This window comes from Phalacrocorax carbo, chromosome 10 (genome assembly GCF_963921805.1).
Source record: "Phalacrocorax carbo chromosome 10, bPhaCar2.1, whole genome shotgun sequence".
NCBI classification, from domain to species: Eukaryota; Metazoa; Chordata; class Aves; order Suliformes; family Phalacrocoracidae; genus Phalacrocorax; species Phalacrocorax carbo.
In genome coordinates this window covers 15,304,130-15,327,384 of record NC_087522.1, presented here as the reverse complement: position 1 = coordinate 15,327,384, position 23,255 = coordinate 15,304,130, and the positions used below count along the sequence as shown (strand labels likewise).

Below are 23,255 nucleotides of genomic sequence, written 5' to 3'. Positions count from 1 at the left end.
AGCCTTTCTGTGCTAGGAAAAAAAAAATTAAGGAAAGCATGACATCCTCCTGTCAGAACAGGAGACTGCTTAAGGCAGAGGAAAAGAATGAAAAAAGGAGAAAGGGCATAGAGAGTGTTCGTTTCTCCTTCTTGCTCTCTCTTCCTCTGTAGTGTGTGGGGTTTTTTTTGTTGATGGCTTGTTTTTTGTTTGGGTTTTTTTTGTGTGTGATAAAGTAATCTGGGCTGTTCTAGTAGATCAGTCCATGATAAACTGCAAAAGCATGGATATTTCCTAAGCCAAAACCAATCCCTGTATTGTAAGATTGTGCATGATTGTTTTGGTGTTGACTGCCGAGTTCTAAATACATTGGTTTTATTACATTGACTGCTTTTGAGAGAGAAAATTATGTAATAACTGATTCTGCTGGAAAATTTTCGGTTTTGCATGAAGAAGACGTAGTGGATCTAAATCAGTTCCTGAAGCTTGTGTGGGTGCAGGTATGTGTGCGCACATGTAGAATGAAAAAGAATATTTTTTTTTTAAATTCAGTACCTGAGTTGCAGTGACATGTTTCGTATGTTTCCCATTAAGTGGGGACTGTTTGTTTTTAAGGGTAGATCTTAATATCAAACCAGTTAACGCTGTTGATGAAATAGACTTCTCTTGTATGTGGGTTATTTATTGTTAACATTAACTCTTAAAAAAAGATATGTTTTTGTGGGAGTTGGATATCTTAAAATAGGTAATTTTAAAATCTTCTGCAGTCTTTTTAAAAGGAACTCCTTAAACCTCAGGTGTTGATTTGAGGTTTGACCTTTGCTGAAGAATTGATATTTAATTCATTTGTGAAATTCTAATTAAAAATAGTAGTATCTTCTGTTATACTTGAGTTGTATCTAAGAAAAAATAAGACCTGTAACATAGGACCTCAAGGACAAGCTGTATTATAAATTATTTGATTTGCAGATCACATCCTACTTTATTACATAAAGACTAACTAGATCTACTAATGAATAATTATTACTCCATAAAATAAAGGGGGGAAAAAGAAAAAGCCTGCAAGAGTGGAATATTAATTTGAGGTATCACTCCAAGTAAAATGTAAACATTAAATTCTGAAAATTGCAAATGTAATTTTTCCATGTAACCTGATAGGGCAGTCCTTTATAATAGATGGACTAGCTGTCAAATAAATTTGTAATTTTAGATGAGATGGGTTTTAGACCAATTTTAAGATATAGTCTTTATCCAAGCTCCCCTCCCTCCAGTAAAGTAGACACAGTGTGCCATAGAATTTTGTTTCATTCCTAGTGCTTCTGCTGCAGTAGTTACACTGATATTTCACAGTTTTGCTGTAATGCTTTTAGAGGCTTCTCTGAGAAACTAGATGGTGAATAAAATTTAGATATGAAATTACTCTATTTTAAAAAAGCTCATTTACTGATAGCAGTGTATATTTGCTGGAATCCTCTGGATTCCACAATTCTTGCCCTTCCCCACTTTGTGCTTCATACTTTTGTTCTTAGAAGGGGAAAGCCCTTTTTATGTCAGGTGAGAGTCTTGGGAGGAAAAAATGTGTGTGTGAGTGTATGTGTGCATGCAGAATCATAACAGGCATTCAGTCCCAGCTGGGCAATGACACTAATTGCCCAGATCTCATGGATGCCTGTGATGCAGCACACTCACTTTCTCTCTTTCCCTATCCTCTCCAGGGATTTTTAAAATGCAGTATTTGAATTTTGGTGAGTGGTAAAGACCCTGCCCTAGGACCCATTTGACAAATGAGAAGCTGTGCAGCATCAGCACCAGCCGACTGAGCCTCACTGAGTCAATCTCTCTCTCTACTAGTCAGCAGCTACTGTTGTGAGACAAGCTTCAGCTCTCTCTGTCATTGAGGAAGTTCCATTTGCTCATCAATAGGCTGCAGGCTGTATCTTCTTTTTTTCCTCTCTGTTAAAAATTCGTAGTTTAAATCTACCAAGTTGCCTTGGCTGACAAATGAATGTAGGGTTCTAGCGCTGGGAGAAAAAAGGCATTCAAGAAATACTGCTTCTTACTTAAATAATCAGAAGGAAAAAAAAAACGTAGTGACAAGATAGGGCAAACGTGCTTGCATGCAAGCCCCCTCACTTGTTCTACGTAGACTTCAGAGCAACACCATGCAGCATCCCCTTACGGGTGCAACCTGCGTGGCACTGCCGAATGTGGGCATGTGTCCCCAGCTCTCCTGTGCCTTGACTTTTATGTACTTACAGCAGGTAAGTTTGCTTAACTTTTTCCTTTCCTATAGTTCCAAGCTTTGCCAGCATCATTTGGGGGATTTGTAATCTTAGAGGTATTTTTTGTGTGAATAGACTGTATAAATGTCTCCCACTGTGCGGAGTTAATGTTGTGCCTGCACTTTAGAATGGTGAGAGTGAATAGAAAATATGTTTTAACAGAGCATCAAGCTTTGGCATATCTTCTTTTTTCTCCTTTTTTTCTTTTTTGCAATGTCTTTATTGAGGCTGTTTATAGATATTTAACACAGTACTTTGACTGCATTTCTTGTGGCTACTGTAGCGGAGTTTCAGCCATAAAGGACTGCTCTTTATTCACTGGCAGGCATAAATTATACTTCTAATGCAAATGTGCCCAATGGCAATTTTGTTTAAGCTTTCTTTGAAGCCAGGAATTTTAAGTCTGTGTGGAAACATGCTGCTGATTAAAATCAAGCTGATTTTTAGTTCACTAAAGAGAAAGACTTATAAAGCTATATCTGTGCAGAATTAATACTTCTGTCACTGAAGTATATTGGAATGGGTTTAAAAAATGTTCTGGTATCAGCAAAATGATACCAATTTCTAGTCTATTTAAGGTTTTTTTTAAAATTAATTTCATATAATTTTTGCTTCTAGGGTTTTTTTAAGTATTTCTACATACTAATCTTCCCCAGATTATTTACTAGTTGGTACCCTTTCTCTGATATAACAGGAAATAAATAACTGGATAATAACACATTTTTTAAACTAGTGTTTTAGAATCATAATTGTATTCTACTGCTTTGTTTTATACCTGAGTCCACTGTTATAGAGAGTCGTCTAGTAAGTGTGTAGAGCCAAGACAGAAATATGTTATCATACAAAAATGATCAATCCTCTTTATTCTGTTACTTTCTGCTGAAACTTCAGGGTTAAAATATCTTGTGCCCACGTAAGAAACAGGGGCATTTCTTCCAACTTCCACTACAGTAGTTTATATGGATATTGACTCTCTTGAAACAGTCTCTAACTTTATTTCTGTATTTACAAATGCCTGAAAGATGTTTTACAGTATTTCTTTTTGTTCCTAAAGATTAAATAAAATAGATTTAAAGCTTATTTTGAAAGAAAAGAACTTTATTTGCAGGATATAAACCCTTCTGTAGTGTTTTGTTGGTTTGTTTTTGTTTTTTTTTTTCTTCAATAGTGTAGTATAAACCATTTCTGACTTACAGCATGGGAGTGCATAATAAAAGATTCTTGTATACGCCCTAGATTATACATGCATGTGGGAGGGATTCGTATGTCTGCAATTAAAATTTGCATCAGATAAATATGATGTATTTAATATTTAACTAAATTGCATGTCATAATTAAAATCTGTGGTTTTATTAGTTCTGTGTTCTGGATACATTTTGGAAATTACATTTATAGATCAGCTTTAATGATCCAGTGTGACTTGTGCACTTACTGGTTGTAAACAAAATGTATTCCTGTATTTTGTTGGATTTGTTCCTTTAAGTTTGCAAGACAACAATTTTTGTGTTGAAGTTCCAGCTTTTGAAAGGAAAAATGTGAATTAAGGTGAGAGGTCAATATGGCCACACAAGGAGCTGATAAAGGACAACATAAAGACGAGGTTAGGTGCTATAATAACCTTCCTGTGTGAGCTATTGCAGTATCATTATGCAAACACATCTATCGTATGGCACTGCTTTAAGGTTTAAGAAACTGTGCAACCATAATGATTACTTTAAAACAGTGAATTCAATTCCATCTGTTCCATTTGAGAGAAAGATGAGAAGTGATTGCTAATGCACTTTACAAAGTGCTATATCTAGCGGATAATTTTTAACTCTTTAAGTGGATTAACTGCCACACTGAGAGTATCTTTTTTTTTTTTTTGAAGTGTTGGCTTTCTCATCTGGTTAATCCTATTGTCAGTGTAGAGTCATTCTGATTCTACTAAACACAATTATATATAAGTTAAAAAGTAATCTGAAGTCCTGATGATAATTGTGGCAGGTTCAAAATTCTGTGCTTGTTGCTTCTTTTGATTGCAGGTTGGCATTTTAGTTATTCTGGATTCCTAGAGAGTCAGATAATTATGATCTTAATTCAGGTGCATTATATACTATTTTCTCTATTTGGTTAAGTATTTCTTTAGAAACGATGTTACTTTATCTCAAAATTATTCAAGCAGAAAGATAATACTGTGATGACATTACCTAAGAAGGTAACATAATGTGGTTCTGGTTTTAAACAGGAAAGGATAAGAAGTGTTTTATATTTTTGAAAAACATTAATTAACTTTAACCATTACAGTCTACTTGGCTTTTTTTCTATTTTAACATATCTGATAATTTCTAGCAAACATACAAAAATACCTGGTTTGTTTATTTAGTGCAAATATCACTATTTCAGTGAAACCGTAAATGTTTTCCTCGCTCTATAAAGTTGTCTATTGATATTATACTGGTAACCTAGAAGCTTTATCTGGCAACTTAATAACTAGTGATCCCCCCCTGCCTGTGGACCCTGTGACTAGCAGTATATAGACATTATGTGAACCTGTTGAGAAGAGTATTTTTTAACTCTAAAAATTGCACTTCAGATATGTCTGCTTACTTGCACCTCAGGTAAAATGAATTCAGACATCTGTATTACAACTGAGCTGTTAAAGTTTACTATCTATTTAGAATCTATGAAAAAATTAATTCTCTCTTTTTGTGTTTGTCTGCTAAATACGCTAGTATTCTGTCACATTTAAGTTTTGTAATCATATATGCCTTTCCTGAAAGACTATGAAAGGCATTATGTTCTTCTCAAGATGGGCAAACTTCCTGTCAATAAATATTTTTTTTTTTGTAGCCATGAGGATGGTGGTTTTCTGTGGAGCTGTATTAATCATTTAGGAAAATCTGTGTTTTGGTAGTCACTTAAAATTGGACATTATTTTTTTATTAAACTAACACTGCTTAGGCAGTTTGTTTAGTGTAAATGGATAAATTGTTTTCCACAGTGTACCTACAGAAGCGCTCTAATACTTTGTCCAGTGTTAGAAACTTAAGCATTTGCTCTGATATCTTCCAGATTATGCATATATATAATATTTTAAGGACTAAGTAAGGAAACTATTTTTTTTAAAACAGTTTGTGCATACAGGATGCTTTACTTAAATAATTTGAAAATAAGCTACAGAGGCCTAGTTTACATTACGGATTAACTGTCAATAAGATATTCACTTGAAAAAGCCAACAAAAACTAAAGGCTGCTTCTGAGTTACTTAAGCTATTTGAAGTGGTCCAAAATTATTTGGAATTTCTCGTACTAAGATGCTTCTAACTTTAGAAATCCAGAAAGTTTTTATACAACATTAAAATCAAAATGACTGTATCAGTGGCAGCAGCTCACAGAAGGAGGATATATGGTTTTGATTTGGAAGTTGTTACTGTGTCATTATAAAATAGGGACAACCACAAATGTGTAGATGAATTTGGGTTAGAATTTTACCTAGTGTCAATACTAAAAGATACAGCAAAAGGGAACTTGGATTTGTAGTGCACCCTATCATTGGGTAATATTTTATGGTGTTAGAAACAGCTAAATACGTTTGTTTCCTCTCCTTTTCCTTAATATGAGACACCAGTGCAAGGAATAATTTTTGACCACATGCTTATATCAAATGCTAGCATGAAGTAATTTTTGCAGCAATATTTTGACTGCCTGTAAATTGGGGTTTAGCGTATATTAATGGAGGCATAGTTCTGTTGACTGAGATTTCCCTATGATATATGCTGGCCTGGACATAGGGTTATTTAGTTGGTATTTTCTGAGTAAAGTAACAAAGTCAGCTGTTTTGAAACATCACTTAATAGTCCATGTCACAGTGTACAGTGCTGCTGTCATTATTTTAAAATTGGTAATTTTTTTTTCTTTTTAATGATGATAAATGTGCTTTGTTTTAAATAGTGAAGTGGTTTGTACAAAGGGTAATTCCTCTTAAATGGAGCAATTGCTCAGAGTGGACATTCACAGATTGAAAACAATCGAACTGAAACTTCAATATCAACCTTTTCTGTCTTTAACAAGAAAGTAGTTCATGGTACAGCTCTCGTATCAGTGATGAAAAGAATCCACCACAAAAAAAAACCCAAACCACAAAACAAAAATCAACAAACCCTCCATCTCTACCTCAGCTATTCCATTAGTGCTTACATGGTAAATTAGTGTAATTTTATTTGGGCCTTAAGCATTATGACTATGGAGAAAAGCTGAATTCCCCACTCAGTTACTTATGTCATGCTTCTGGATCTGATGATTTATAGGAGTCTGAAAGACTTTTTATCACATTCTTTCTTCATGGCTTAATTCAACTTTGATTTATTTGGTTGCATTTTCAATTGATGTAGTCAGTAGTGTCAATAATGGAATAAGGATTAGGACAGATTATCTTTGTTAAAATTGTGTAAAGAATTAAAATGGATGAACAATTCCTGGATACAGTTTACCTTTTTTTTATAGAGCACAAGCACATCAATTGCTGAATGCCACCATTGCGGTTACAGTTCTAAGTGTGTCTGTTGCATTTTATATTTTAGTCTTCAAAGGATCAGGTATGTTAGTTGAATTCAATAACTGATGTTTTATGATGACACTGTTTAAACCTATCATGAGAATACTACTTTTCTTTACCTAGTCCATTTATAGTACTCACTCACTCTGTGGCTCTCCTGTAAAATCAGTTATTCTGACTTTAGCTCATGAAAATTCTAAGCATCTGTTAGCTTACAGATTGGAGTCTTTGCACAGTTTTGTTCCTCAGTCTGCTATTTCATGGCAATTTTCATGTGAGAACATACAACCTCTGCTTATGACTGCATGAGTGAAAAGAAGTCCACGTTACTAATGCTCACTCACCATCTGTTTTTCTTACAGCTGGGCCTTGAATAATTGTCCAGTAGCTGATGGACTGAGGGTAGGCAATCTTTTCAGGGTTTTCTGATTCATTTAACCAGCTTCACTGCCCCAAGAGAAACATAGTGCTTGTTTATTCATATGTATAGGGTAAAAAAACCTGTACTTTGTCAGATAGATTATAGTACTCTGTTAAAACAAAAACAAAACAAAAAAAAGGAATTAGCGTGCTACAAACACTATCATGTAAATGCATTTGCATCTAAGGGGGCATTGTGGCAGTCTTAGGGAATTTTGGTATATGAATGAAAGTGACCTCAAAAGTTGGGAGCGTAATTGTTGCATCCAGTAGTAGTACTGTTAATGCGGAAGTAAGGAATGATGTCTTGATGTGCTGTTTATCTTAATTAGGGTAAATAAGATCACTTGGTATTCGCCAATAAATGTATTTGAGACTCTAGTTCTGATTCAAGACTAATTTAAATGTTTACATATCTTTTGTCTCACAAGAGCTGTTTTGTTGTTTTCCAGAGACTAATGAGAAGTGGCTTAGAGATCAAGTGCTATAGCAGTGCTCATTCTGAATAAGAACTAGTTTGGGGCATTTAACTACAGTGTTGTCAAACAAGGTCAGTCTCCTTTTGCAATAGTAGAGGAGGTGCTTTAGTTAAGTAGTCTTCTCGTTAAATAATAGAAGAAAAAAATAAAAACAAACAAAAACACTGACACACACCCCAAACAAAGAAAAAAACAAACCCTAACCAAAAAAAAGAAAACCCCACCAGAACCCAACCCCAAACACAACTCCCTCACAATCAACCAGAATGAGTTAGGTTACTTGAAGCTTTGGAATGTATGAGCAAGAGCAGTTGCAAAGGAGCTTCCACTTGGCAGAAGCAGGTGATTATTTTTGGCTCAGAACCATTTTTATAGCTGGGGTCTTTGACCATCTTAAAATATTTCAGCTGAAAAGTGATGGCTGGATTTTCTGTCATGAGCTATTCGTAAGTTGTCACTATCCATTGATATTTGCTAAATATGTATATGGATGGTTATTTTCTGAAAAATCGTGGTGTAGTATTTTATGCCAAGGGAAGTGTGCATTGGTTATTTAAGCAGGGGTTTTTCTTAGGGCAACTAGTAGATATTTCATTGAGTTTGTTTAGGTTTTTTGACCAGTAGCCATGCAATACTAGACTGTGAAGTTTTTTGTTTTCAATGTGTGTATTTCTGAACTGGTAAATTAATACTATGATCATGTTAATATTCTGTTTAAAATAATTTTGTAGTATTTCATAGGTCGTATAAATGAAAGTGATGAGAATTGTGACACTAGAATTTATCACCTTGCTTTATAGAGTTAGAATAATGTTAGTGGAAAGGAGAAGTCAACACCCTCCAAGACTCCTTCAAGCTTTGCTGCCTTTTAAAGGTGCATGTGCGATTGATTTATCAGTTTTAAAGTGTGATGTGTAGTACAAGAGCTCTCCTGAGGAACTCCTGTCATTTCTTTGCTAGCATTGCTCATTTACCTCTGAGTTGCCTAGTGCAGCGCCATTGACTTCTTTTACATTTTTCTTCCCCTCCTACTCAGTCAGTGCAGCAGCCCAGTGAATTTAATTAGAGAAAATAGCATATCTAATGCCTACAGTATCCTGACTAGTTGTAGTTGAGCCTTTGGTCTTTTGCACTATAGCAGGCTCCAGCTGTGGAGAGATCTCACTGTGTTTTGATCCTGCATTCTTTCGTTGTGTTGAACACATGCAGAATCAAAATTAGATACTGTAGTAAGAACTGAAGCATTCAAAAAATTATTTTTTGTTCACAGTGAGTCACCGATCTTTATTTTTTCCCCCAGATGTGAAAAGAAAGTGTGTGGTACTTTAGAATTTAAACTTAAGACGTTCAGATGCTCATGAATAAGAATGCAAGTGCTTTCATCTTAGGCCATTTTTTAAATTTACCTTTTGACCCTTTATATCAAAACATACCAAAAACTGTTGGTCTTCCTGTCTCTGACATGTTGAATATGCTTTTTTTGGTATCTGTGCATAAATTTAGTAGTATTATCTCATATATATTTGTGAGGTGTGTGTATATACTTATGACATGCCTTGCCTTAATTCCTTAACTGACTTGCACTAACATTTATTATCACTTTTATTATTATTATGAGGTTTTGAAGACTGCTTTTTTGGTTTTGCTTCCCATAGCCTTTTCTTTTATAGCTATCTTCATTATCTCTACTGTGGCCAGTAAGCCTTCTATAGATTAAATAAAATTACAGGTATTCATTATGGGCATGAAACTTTCTTCACAAACAAGGAGTGATAAGAGGTTCTAAAATATAAGCTTATGTTTTCATAATGGCACCATCTTTCATAAGACAGTGTGAATGTAAAGTATTTGTTCAAAATAAGTTTCAGTAAGCATTACAGAGGGAGACAAAAACTGTTAAAAGTTCTCCCAGAGGGAATAAGATCTTGTCAAGACAGAGCTAGCGTGAAAATCTGGGGGTGAAGTCAGGCATCCCATATATTCAATGAGCGTCCCCTCCTTTCTTAAGCTTTTTTCCTTCTCATGTATTAGTCCTATCTCTGGGATGTTACATGGCTGCATAGCTCAATTAATGCTCTGTGGCAGGAGGAGGAAAAAAAATGTCTCTCTCTTGTCAGAAGCGAAGTTATTTACTTTCAAAAGCTGACAGAATAGCACTGCAGGGGCTTCATTTATTTCCGTTCAGAATGTCATTATTGTGTAATGCAGAGGGACTTCTGCATGCATTGCAGGCTTATTCTTGTAATCTTTAGTCTGCTGGATGGCTGCATAAGTGTAAAATGGCACACTGGAATGTTTCCTTATTCTGACTTTAGCTCGTTCACTTTTGCAAAACTGCATTCCAAGTGTCTTAAATATTTACTGTTTAGGTGGCAATAAATTTGTTTGGTGGTGGTGCTGATGCTTGATACATTTGGAGTCATGCTCTGGCCAAGCTGAAAGACTGATTGTATCCTTAGTTACCTTTATAATGTGTGTCATTTTTCCTGATGGGTAGCATATGGCTAGAGACTGCTTTTCAGCATTACCTTCTCTGCATCATACTCTATATTTCTAGTCTAGGCCCAAAAGGAATAGTTTAGTGCAGAACATTTTATAGACACTACTTGCTATTTCATTTCAAACTTTGAAAAAACATTCAACTTTTTTTTCGTCGTATTGCATGTACTTAGAGGCAAGATAAGTAGTTTTGATGTTCCCTATCCAAGTTCAGTGTGCGTCACTGCAAAATTACAGGAGTGTTGGAACTGCAATTTCTGAAGAGTTTTGGGACATTTTTCCTTTCCCATTGCTACTATCTTTTCCAGTTCCACTTAGAATACTGTGCTTAGCACATGCATGTGAAATTGCCTATTGCTCTGTGGAAAGATTTTTTTGGTACACCTAAAGTTAAAAACACTGATGCAGCTATCTTCAGGAGTTCCTTGTGCCCAGACATTGCCTTTCTTTCTGCCTGCTCTTTTTTTATTAATAAATAAACCCAAAACCAAACAAAAAAAAGTTCCAATGGAAAATTACTTCATTTGGAGAGGAGTCACCTTTTCAATGATAGTTGATTTTTTTGTTGTCTTTTTTTCTTTAAGATTAACCCTGATTTCAGTAGGTTTTGTTTCAGTTTCTTTTTCAGTTTGAAGTGGGAAACTAAACATTTGAAAAAATCAAAATTTATTCATTAGTAGTAGACTTTACTTGAACACAACCTGTCTTTAAATGAGGGGAAGAACATTCTACTTCTAAATGGGCTTGCTTGTTTCTTTCATTCTTTGCAGACATAAAATCCGATAAATTTCTATTGCAGTTCTTGGGCTTGGGGGAGAAAAAGGAAAGGAAAAGGACAAAGCTATTGGGAAGCGTCAAACGTGGAGAATGATGAAGTACATTTCATAGCAGCCAATTCCAACCCCAAAATCCCTGTTGTGCAGGAAGGCTTTCCAGCTTACACAGGAAATTCAGCCATTGCACAGCATAGTATTAATGATTTACACACACCGCACCACTGCTTTTGTTCGCTAGCAGAGCCAGGTTGTGTTAATAAAAGAATTTCAGGGAAAAGGGTCCCAGCATGCTGAGTTGTTTTGCTCAATGCAGTGGATGCTGCCTTCATAAATCAAAGGAATTTAGTGCTTTACAACCTTTCAGAGCTGCTGAGGGTGGATTTGTTTTTTTTTTTTTTTCTTTTTTTAATCTGATTCACCTAGGAATATTTTCATTTCTTTTCTATAAAGAACGAAAGAACTACTAGATGAGATCTATCTCAGCTGTTTTAGGGTTGATTGGTTTGCTTCACAGTGGCATTATTCTTCCATTTGTTTTCCATTTGGTATTTATGCTTTATGGTGTTGTCTATGGAAAGAGGCTAGCATGGTTTTATTAACATAAAGAGATGCAGATCACATTATATTCCATCTTGTTTCTTAGGAGTAACTAAATAAAATGTAAAGGCAAAATGTGTTTGCAATAAAGAAGGCAATTTTATATTCTTTATCTAAAATAAATGTAATAACACTTATGAAAGCATTTCTTTTAAAATCAGGATAATTTTTATTAGCAAAAATACACTTCCATGTTCTTTTGCAATAAATGTGTTAATTTTCAAAGTTGCTTTTCTTTTCTGTCTGAAAACTTTTTTCCCTAATAGCAACTGCAGGATTGGGTACTTAATTTTGTATTAATTCACATGATGAGTCTTTTCAAATAGTGGATCCATATTTATATTACTAAGGAAAATATGTATCTACATTTGATTATAGAAATGAAGACAAAGAAGGATGGTTTTAGACAGACCTCTCAAATTCAGATGTGAAATAGAATATTAAACAATGTTATGGGTCACTCTTCTAGAAAATAAACACTTGGTTTGATACTTATGGAAACTAATCTTTACTGTCTGTTACTGTTTTACATAAGGGTGGGGAGGAGGGGCATAGAAAATAATTGCAGTGAACATCTTTTGCACTTCAAGGGAATCTGGTTTTCTAGAGGAATCATAAGACATTTTATCACACAGCAGGTGCAGTGTTTTTAGTCTATTTGGGTCATTCAGAGTCATTGATTCACGTAGCTTTTGCTTACAGAAAATGTGGCTGCCCTGTCCTGGCTTTGTTACAATAGAAAATATGGTTCCCTCCTAGCTTTATGGAAGTCAACAATGTGGGAATCAGTATTGCAGAAGTTAAAGCTACTTAGGACTGAGAGGAATTTTTTATTTATTACCTGTTCTATAGTCTGAAGGCAGATGGAAAAGAAGGTATTTATTTTCATCACTGGTTTAAATATCACAGATTAATATAAGACAGGTGCCCCGTAAATGAGGTTTATGTTTATAGAGTACCATTTTTGTATTTGTTCGTCCTCTATTATTTGGGGGTGTGAGTGTTTCATTGTATTTAATTATGTCTCTGAGGCAAAGACAACAGTCAACATCTGCTCTATTGTTTCCTTGGTTTACAGATAGCTTTGAGTTATTAAACAATCTATTTTTCAAAAAGAAAACAGGGAAATAAGCTGCACCCATATTATGTAATTTTGTAAAGGTGTGTATTATGTAATTAGTTGTCTAGTATTTGCGCAGTAATCTTTGATTTTGGTTGAATAACTGCTACTCCATTAAAAATATTTTATGATCTCAGGCAGTTTTTATTTAATAATGATTTCTAGTTCATAATATATGGGTTAAATTGATTTCACCACTACTAAATTGATTTCACCATACATTTTATATTTAAATAATGCTCTTGAGTTGTGAATGCTAATAAAAAAATTGGAAGTGTTTATTAACTTTCATTTAAGAGTTCATCAGTAGCTACTTCAGTAATACGGATTACAGAAGTATTAATTAACTTGAATTATTTTTAAGTAAAAGTTTACACTGTTGCCAGAGCATCAGCTGGGGCAATTGCCTAATGCTCCAATTGTTTTCACTCTCGCAGATCTTACTCACGGTAGAACAACCCTCAGTACTCCCCTGCAAGGGAAGTTGTACTGTACAAGCAGGGAGGCAACACTGTAGAACTTGACTCCTCTACAAAAGAATTGGAAACAAGAGTGCTTGTTTCATTATCTGTTTTGATATTTATTTTTTTTTTAATGTCAACTGTTTTAAGTTTATGTGACACTGATGTCCACTATACTCTCCCTGGATGAATTGAGGTAGATCACTGAAAAATTCCAACTACACAGCGTGTGATTGGTTTTGCCTCAAAAATAAATGTAGAAGAAAATTTTCTATACACTAATGATGAACAAATCCTAAAATTAACCTTTCTGTATCTTTTATTATTGCAGAAAGTCACCTGTTAAAATGTTTAAGGAAGAACATGAGTCTGTAATTTTTTTCAAGACTATTGAGCTGCCTCTGTATACAGCTATCTATAGCTGTTTCTTAAATGTGTACATCTGAGGCTTTTGAAATGCTGTTAATGTGGTTGTTTTATGTACACAGGTTTTCCATTGAAATAAAGTTGTTCAATATAATTTTAACATGAACTAAACTACCCCTTGTATGTACATAAAGAACTGAATTCAAAGGAAAAAACTATAAGCATAGTTGCTCAGAAAGATATATGTTATTAACTCATGTAGGACTGATGTTCCAGGTGCTTGTTTAAATGTCACTTTGCAAAATGGCATTCAGTTTTTAGGATAGAACGAAAATACCTCAGGTTTTTTGTGCAAGATCTTGTTAGAAATGCTTCATAATGTCCCTTTCACCTATCCATGTGCATCAGCAGCAAAAGATGTGAACGTAAAACGGGGATTTCAAATCTGCTCTTTCAAGTGTCAGTAAATGCTCCTCAATAGATTTGGAGGATTACACTTGCAGTTTTAACTCTCCACAGACACGTGACAAATGGAAACTCAAACAGGAACTTCTAAATAGAGTTTTCTAAAAACAGAGGGAATGCCAGGGTAATGCTATTTGAAGGCAACTTTGTTTTCAAGGTGTTTCCAGAAACTTGCTGTGGGGTGGCGGGGGAAGGAACTATGGTTTTGTAAGGTTTTTTGTTTGCTTGTTTTTTCTATAATATTTATGGCTAAATGATTTGGTAGGGTGTGTCTCTTAGGAACTGCTCATTATAAACAAACATATGTGTCTGTATACGATCAAACCAACCATGCAGGTGTCTGAAAGCATGTGTGGACTTTTTTTCACAGTATTCAGTTTCATGGGCTTTGCTTTTTTCTGGTATGCAGATGGATTTTAATGGGAGAGAAAACCAGGATCAGAATTTCTGCTGGGATAGATCAACACAATTTTTTTACTTCCACTAAAGATGTTATTCTTGGGTTTGCTGTAAAATTAATGCATTGTACAGTCTATGTGTTTTTCTCTTATCATCATATCCTTATATATTTTGCTTAAGAATAATTTTAGATGCTTACTTGAACTGAAATTATGCAAGTGCTGTTTTCCCACTTCCAGCAGAAAATAAACTTTGAAACTCTAAGGGAAAGTTATTTTCACAGATTTATGAAGGAAGATAAGTTACAGCAAGTGGTGTCTGATCTGTGATAGTGGTGGACACCGGCTATTTGCATAGCTTAACAAGCAGTCAGGGCTATGGAGCACAAAACTATTCAGTTTTGTTTATATGATCTTAAAGAGCTAATCAGGGCTGAACAGTACGTGATAAGAATTCAGGAAACTTAGCTCTTTCACTAGTACCACAAATGGCCAGATAGATTAGTAGACAGCAGCAGAGGTTGCTGACTTCCATCACCTATGCTGTAGTACTAGATTACACAAGCATCTAAGGAAGCAGGCTGTGAAGGAGACCTATTGTTAAGAAAAAATTTGATGGAATTATAAAAAAATTTGAAAATCATTTCTGTAAGAATTCACTAGTCCCAGTTGACTCATTAATTATCCTGAAATCTGACAGTTCTGTAGGAGCAGCTAGGTAGCACTTTCTGTCATTGCAATGTCAGAGAGATGTTCCAGTAGTACCATTTATAATCCAGATGTGCAAAAGTTATGTCTGTGGGAACAACAGGATATGATCTTTCAGTACCGTTTGTGTTTGTTGAGCAACACAAGTCAAAACTTGTAGGGGAATATTACATTTCTTGTTTTCAATTTGTTTCTGGTATTCACTAACACTCATTTTGGTGTTTTGCTTTTTTTACTAAATGATATCATGGGTTGCACTTCTCCTGGTTAGGGAAAGATCACTATTGAAAAATTTTGAGAAAAGGTAAGATGCTCTCAGTCAAAGAGTTTGAGATAAATTTTTGGTGTCTGATCCTCCTATGTTGCAGTGCAGGAGAACTGGGCACTTCTCAGGTCTTTGGTGGAGACTTACTCTTTGTCTTATTTCCCGCAGCCATAAAATTTTACTTGTATCCAACTAATAACCTTCATGTCAGTTAAAGTACTGATTTCAATAAAAATAGAAATAATCCTCTTCTATTGACCTTCACCTCTGCACAAATTTGCACCACTCCTTTGCTGGTATGCTCCAAGGGCACTGACAAAGTTTGATTAAAACCTAAACAGAGGTGAGATTGAAAAAGCCATTCTTTCTATATTCCCTTCTAACATACAATTGAATTAACCAAAAGTAAAAAAAAAAAAAAGTTAAGTGGATGAAAAGAAAGGCTTTTGCCATCTGGCATTGATACAAGAGTATTACAGCTTTCTGTTTTTGGTGCTTATCCTATTCTCTTCTGTTATTCTGATCAGTAGCATGATCCCCAATGTTTACATTATCCTGAGGAAGTTGATGTAAGAGATAACACTAGAAATGAAGTATACATGTGAGTTCAGTATCTGCTGTGGTTGCTGAAGAAAATTACCTGTTTGGTAAATAGTTATTTAGGACTGAAATGTATAATGAATAAGTAGAATATTGTCTAAGAGGTTTTGGGGGGAGGGGAGGAAAGAAGACACATGATGTGATTCTTTAAAGTTGGATCTATTTACTTTATTACCAGGAAGCTGCTTTGAAGCTTAATCCAGGGAACTTGATTGTTTCAAAGCAGTTTTCCTGTGTAATAGCTGTTTACATGAAGGGGCCTGCAGAAAGTACCAGAGCAATTCCACTCATATTGACCTGGCCTCACTCACAGACCCTCAGACTATGGGCAGAAGAGATCTGACCCATCTCAGGAAAAGGCAGGTACTGCTATGCTGTGTAATCTGTTGGCTGGATACAGCAGCTACCTCTAAGACATCAAACTGAGTTTAGGAGTGGTGGCTGAATTCCTAAACATGGGAGTAAGTGTGTGTCCAAACAGTTGCATTAGGAGATATCTATGAGACTGAACTGACTTCAGACATGAAGTAGCAATAAAATTGAAAAAGCTTTCTTATGTTTGTGGTATTCAGATTTGGAGGCAAACTTCATATCAACTGTGCCTTCTAATGCTTTCAGCCAAATCCTGTCTGCCGCAGATGCTCCTAGCTTGTGGTTCTTGTCTAAACTTCAGTACTTTAAAAATATTGCCGATGTCTTGAATAGAGCTGAATTATAGTATGCATTACGTCTAATGCCTTCAAGTCTTGATGTTTCATCTCTGGAGAATATGAAGCTTGTCAGTTCTGAACAGAAACTCCCTCTGATCCCTTTAAAGACCTGTAGGGTCCTTATTATTTTGGGGTTTGAATAGGTTATTTCTCCAAGACACCCTGCTCACTTAGGATATCTACCCTATGCTGATTTCTGCAATCACGCCGTTGCACTTGGCAGAGTAGGATGCTTGAGTGACATATTTATACATGCAGAAGGCATGATTTAATACCATCTCATGATTCACTATGCGACTATTAATATGAACTTTACTCAGGGGAATGAGTAGCTGTTACTTGTCAGCAAAACCTGTGTGTATTAAGGAGGTGAAGTTGTATTGAGAGATCCTTACAGTGATATTCCGCTCTTCCCAAGGGAAGCAAATGAAAACTGTACTTTTGATGACTAATGAATGCGCTAATTGGGGTCAAGAAGAAGTCATAGCTTCCTGTGACACAGTAGTAAGAGTATTCTGATTACAGCAATAAACAGAAGTCCGTTTGACCAGATTTGGCAATAAAACTATGTGGCTATCTATTATCTCCACACAACCAAAGCCTAATAGGTGACAGTGACAGGCAGGTGGCTTGTCTCTTCTAGAATACACTGTTATATACCTGAGATCCTGCTTTATGCATGTTGGTGTCAACAAAGAAGATGGCCATGAACTGATACTGAGTGAGACTGGTTGTGTGCTCAAGTACTCGCAAAAATCCTGTGCGGAATGGGTGATGATCTATCATGGCATTGCCTCGGTATATCAACAGGATTCATTAAGAGTGGATATTGATTAGAAGTCAGTCTGTTCCTGATTTGCAAGGAAAAATATATTTTGTTGCTGCTGGTCTGTATTTGCAAATGAAGGTACCCCAAGTGGAATATTGGAGTCTGCTCCTACCTGTTGGCAAAATACATGCAAAAATACATATTTCTCAGCCATCTTATATCCAGCACATGAAAGAGAAGAATAAATGAATGAGATTAGGGGAGATATGTGAAAGTATTATAGTAATACATATTTTGTAAAATACATATATATAGCCTGACATTTTAAAAATAAAGATATGTGATACTGCTTGTCATTTATGCAACTGAAGGATGTATGTCACTTTCAGTATCTCGGGTATGTAACTGAATGATGTCAAACAAGCATGAAATCTTGGAAGTGTCTGTTCTACATTTCACACAAAATTTTCAAAACTGCTTAACTTCATATAGATTGGAGGCTTATCTCAACTTTTTAAGAAATGGCAGATAAACTCAAGAACAGAGTAGTGAAAGATATCTGAAGTAGCCTGGAGATGGGAAAGAGTTTCTTCTCAAAGAAGCCAACAGTGAAAATACAACTGCTTTGGTACATTATCCAGCCAATACGAATTACATAATAAAAGCCAGTATGGAACTCCATAAGAAAAGCAAAACAACGTAGTGCTTATCAAGACATAAGAAACATAGTGAAGACCTTTGCAATGTATCTTCGGTGTTGTGAATAAGTAATAATGTACACATGTCAGAATCAACTCTTGGTAGTTAAAGCAGTAGTATTTTCCTCCAGTTCTGCAGCTAACTTCTGAGTGATCCAGGACAATAGGAGACAGAGAAACTCTCTTCACAGATAGAATTGTACAGGGCCACAGAGCTGCTTGTTGAAGGAGCTACCCTACAAATGGCTGGCATCACCATGTGTACTGCACCACTTTCTGTATCTTCAGAAGATGATTTTCTATGTGACTTCTTGCATAGTCTAATTTACCTTTCTTCCTAGTTCAGTGCCCAGCACATTAAATAACTGAAGTTTTTATTCATCCTGCTTTAATTTTGATGTGAATGCTGGGACAAAAAGACAAATCTGGGTGTGATTCAGAATCTAATTCACATGAAAACACAGAAAAGTCAAAACCTGTACCTGTTTGTTCATGTGTGTTTTCAGGGAGTAGTGGTTTACAGATTGTTCTCTGGTTTTTTACTATGATATCTACAGATGATAAGTCCTTATGTTTCTGTGGTAGCCAAAGGGAAGTCTAGCCACAGAGGCATCCCTTAACTCCATCTTTTTAACCTGCTTCCTCCCTTTAGCATACATTTATCACCTAAGTAAGTGAATGTGTTTTGTGACTCACTGAAGGGTAAATCACTCTACCTGCTAGCAGGAGACAAATATTTATCTCTACCAATCTAGTCTAAGCAGGAACTGTAGGTTTCTAAGGATGTAGAAGAGGGCGAGCCATTTATGTAAACATCTCTGACTTCACACATTCCTGAAAAAGGGAGGATAAATAGATGTATACCTCTTGAGTGCAGGTGTTCTTTCATAGCTTACTGTCATAGGTGATGATCTCCTCGTTCCAGAGTTCTCATCAGAAGGAATTTACTGTCTAAGAATGATACAAACGTATAGCTGACTTGCAGAGGAACAGAGATATTGGTCCTCATGCTACTCAGCAGTCAGTTCTTCCCCCATTCAATGTTCGTCTGTGGCATTCTGGCAAGAGGAGGTTTTATGGGCTGAAAGAGAACATTCATAGATGTTTATTGGAAGTTTTTACCTGGTATCAGGAAATCGTAGGAGCAAGCATCGATGCCATTTTAGGTGTAGTTAGGAGGTGAAGGAGCATAATACTCAAGGCAATATGAAGAGGAAATTAATCTTTCAGTTGTTCACAGTAGTAGCTAGGGTAGGGATAGGCTGAAGTGAGCTCTTGAAGGTGATGACAAGTACTGTGTAGTTTCTGAGGTAGTAGAAGGACGTGTTGTGGGGCAATGCAAAGTGGGAAAGGAGAATTGATCTTTGCGGGAGCTTTCCAAAAGAAACACAAAATAAATAGGCAATCATTAGCCTGTGAGATATTGGAGCAGCAGGTGAATCAGGGCACAGTACTGACAATAAAAAAGAAAGTTTGGAGTTAGTCAAACCACAGAAAAAGGATTGGCCGTGTATTCAGAGACCGACATTTGCTGAGATATTGCACTTTAAATAATGTAAAACCAATTGGCCTATAATGTGAAAGCCTTGATTTTTCTAGGGCTACAAATTGTTTCCCAAATATGCTTACTAAGTTTTTGCATGAGGTGATTCTGCCTGAAGCTGTCATAGTCAGCAGGACTGTAATTATCTTTATTTTTCTGAAATCTTTAAATGTGCCACCATTGTATATTTAAAAGAAAGAGACTAGAAAGTTGAACTTCAGTGGAACTGAAACATTGTTGGTTTCTGATTGAAAGAATTGGCCATGTTCATCTTGAACTCTTTTTCATTTGCTCCTAAGAACTAGTGTAATTTACAAATAGAAACTTCAAGTGCAGAAGATTAATTTGTTAATAACAAATCTGCTGTATCCCAGCAGTGTTCCACATTCTTGAAAAAGAGGGGCTGTCCCAGTTGTAAACAGTTTCTATATCGTTAACCTACACTCTAGTGTAAACTGAGATGCTTAATAGACTTGGCAAATTCTGACAGCATCTGCCATACTTGTATGAGATTAGTAGATATGTTTGATTTGTATATGTGATATTTTCTACTTTAAAAGTCAGTACAGTATCCATGTTGCATTTTGGTTCTGCTGTTAAGTAAAATAGGACTTGGCTGGGGAACTGGAACTCAGCAGGAACAGCTCCTACATGTACTTCAAGCTTTGCTTAGAAGAGTGGAATAGAGTCAGCAGCTAAGAAAAGGGGTCAAATCTGGATACTGCTTCTGGTGCCCTTGAAGACCCTTTAGTCCCAAATCTTTTTTGCAGAAAGATGGAAATACTCTTTGGAAGACAAGTCTAGTAGTTACAAAAGTGGCAGCAGTTGCAGTTGGGAAGGTGAGGGAAGACATGCAGGACAGCTAATCAATGGCAGCTCACCTTCTCTTTCAGAGCATGCATGGTACCGATCTTATAATACTTTTTTAGGGGCAATAATCTAAGGGTGCTGTGGATGATGGCAACTACCAGGAGGCTTGTAAACTACTTTATCCTCTCAGTTATGGGTTTTACTTTACCAGAAAACCACCAAGAAATCTTAAAGAGAAAATAGAGAGCATCTGGACAATAGGAAATGTGGCCAGAAAACAGGAGACTTGAAGAAGAACTTAAAGGAATCAAATGTGACATAGCTTAAACTATGAAGAGGGTGCCAAAGTGGTACCTGAATTATTTATGATCTGTGAGATGGGAAAATTAGGCCAATGTTGGAAGAAAGTAGAAATTATTTGAAGTTTGTTGGTGTTGTATGGCATTTGGAAGAACCATCTACTATTTTGAATATATGCCTAGATATAGGCATTAAGAAGAATTAATTATTTGGCAGAAAGATAGTCTAAATAGATTACTTCTGTCAGGATCTGATTAGAGCATACATCATTGATTGACTGAAGACTGCATTGCGGGCATCTGGCTTTTCCAGGTAATGTGGCTCCAGGGAAGTTGCTAAAGTCTTTTTTACCTTGAACCATAGCAAAACTAGGCATCTGCTTCAGTCAGTTTCTGTGTAGAATAATTATAGTTTCTTTCAGTAATAAATTCAAATAATTATTTGTATTTTTGGTGCAAAAATAGTCATTAATTAACAAGTTTAAGAAAGGTGTGTATCATACAAGCTTCTTAGCTATGATTCAGGTAGTATCACCTGGGAGATTTCAGCCCAGTGTGACTAATTCTTATATTGCTGCTAATTTTTAAAACTGCAGAATCATTTTCATAAATAATACCTGTCTTTCAGCAAAATTCTGCAGAAATGAAAGAAATAAGATTGTATGTTTTATTTGCGTATAAATACTTCGTATTTAAAACTAGTGTTCATCTATTTTCTTGTTCTTTTCTCCTGTTTTTCATTTCTAAAATAAGTTCTTAGTTTCAGAAATTCCTTGAAAATTTTTAATGAAAGGGGGGGAAAAAAAGGGCTTGGAAACAGATAGCTGAAAGAAACATGCCCTCCATTAGCATATTGAAAATGGCTTAGCATGTCATCCTTTCCTAACATCAATATAATTTTCTAGAATGTGATGGAAGTGAAAGTGGTATAGTTGTTTAAAAGAGATGATCTCCCCTTTTCCACCCATACACATACTTAATTTTTTGCAGGGAGTAAGAATTCTGGTGTCAGTACTTACTACCTGCCTACTCCACCAGTGGCTTCAGACAGGTGATTGACGTGCATAGTACTGACCATTCTGACTTTGTCCTAGCAAAAACACTTAGGCTCATGCTTAACCTTAATCATGCTAGAGGTCCTGCTAAAGTGAAAGAGAATTATTAGTATATTTAATCCTCTTCTGGCTCATTCTCTGAGTCCTCAGCACTCTTTATGGTTAAATTTAATGTATGCAGTATATTCTTGCAGAACAGGAATGACCATTAATGATAACTAATGGTAGACTGTAAAACTTAAGACAAACCTCTTTTTTTGTGTGGCTGGGAGGGAGAACAAATACGTTGGTATAAACTGGTGAAGCTGATGTAGTTGCATTGGCGTAAGTTCAGAATTTGGCATGGGGCGGAGATGCGAGTAAAGCTGTATTGTACTTCTGTGGTTTTGATTCACAGAGGTTTGTGCGAACTTAGGTAGCTGGTGCACACATGGGACATCATCAAAGAGCCCAACCAGAAAGTCAGAGCTTGGATTTGGAGTGCCATACATCTATACATTTAGAAGCATGTTGTTATAGTGAGGCAAGCAAAGCATCCTTTCATTAAAACAGGTAACTACAGTTTATTTTCTAAGTTTATCTTTATATATTACCGTCTGCAATGTAGTAAATATAAATGCTTTTTAGACATTTGATATTTTCATTATTCTTGAATATTTATACTGCCTGCAAAGGACTGGAAGGCACCTCCTCTAAGTTGCTGAGTTCAGACTGCCACTACTATTGATATGATATAATTTTCTTTTATAAGCTAATCTCTTTTGTTCCTGTGGGTTTGGAAGGCTGTTGTAGATCCTCACTTTGCCAATACCAAAATACTTTTAAAAAAACAACTTGAAAAAATATTTTCAGCCTAAATTTATTCTTAACTACTTTTTCCTTGATTTTAGTGTGTCAGGATTGTCCTTAGCTTAAACAGCCTCTTCCTCCTACTGTTTCTTCCATGTTCACAGATTGTTTTGCTAGGATAAACAAATGAACCTTTCTTAGGTTCCTGTTACAACGTTGTTGCTCCATTCCCCTGAACAACACAAAAAGGACTTTCAACTACAACAGCTGTAGAGAATTTAACCTTTTTGTTTTTAATGTGGATGAAGAGAGCTATATGCTATTGGAAGCACCTCTGAGAAATTGAGAATTAGGAAACACTGATAATTTGCCTTTTCATATTTGCGTCACACTAGCAGCTCGAAGTCCTTAAACAGATGCAATGAGGTCGTGCTTTTCTTCCTCCTGAGTTTAGAACTGATGTTTCTGTATTAGCAGAAGCACAACCTTAAGTTTTGTATTATTGAATTTCTTCCCATTTCTATCAATGCAGTCCATAAGGTTGAGCAGTTCTTTCTATATAATAATCTTATCCTTCTCAGTCTTGACAGTACCTTCCAACTTTGTCATCAGGAAATTTCATCAGCATGT

The 23,255-nt window shown here is 35.7% G+C and overlaps 1 protein-coding gene across 15 annotated transcripts in view; it reads left to right on the top strand.

The window, feature by feature from the left end:
- RBFOX1 (RNA binding fox-1 homolog 1) overlaps positions 1–23,255 on the top strand; it is a 1,419,204-nt gene that overhangs the window by 1,127,554 nt on the left and 268,395 nt on the right. For 5 of the 15 annotated variants that reach the window (XM_064461980.1, XM_064461981.1, XM_064461983.1 and 2 more), the window contains exon 3: positions 22,234–22,388. The exons of 6 other annotated variants lie outside the window; for them this stretch is intronic. Coding sequence is in view for 4 of the 9 variants with exons in the window: in XM_064461977.1 (XP_064318047.1) it covers positions 2,097–2,240 (144 nt within the window). In the remaining 5 variants the exon portion in view is untranslated. Of the gene's footprint in view, positions 1–1,848; positions 2,241–22,233; positions 22,389–23,255 lie in introns of those variants that run through there. 4 more of the 15 variants (XM_064461977.1, XM_064461972.1, XM_064461976.1 and 1 more) reach the window with 4 other exon arrangements.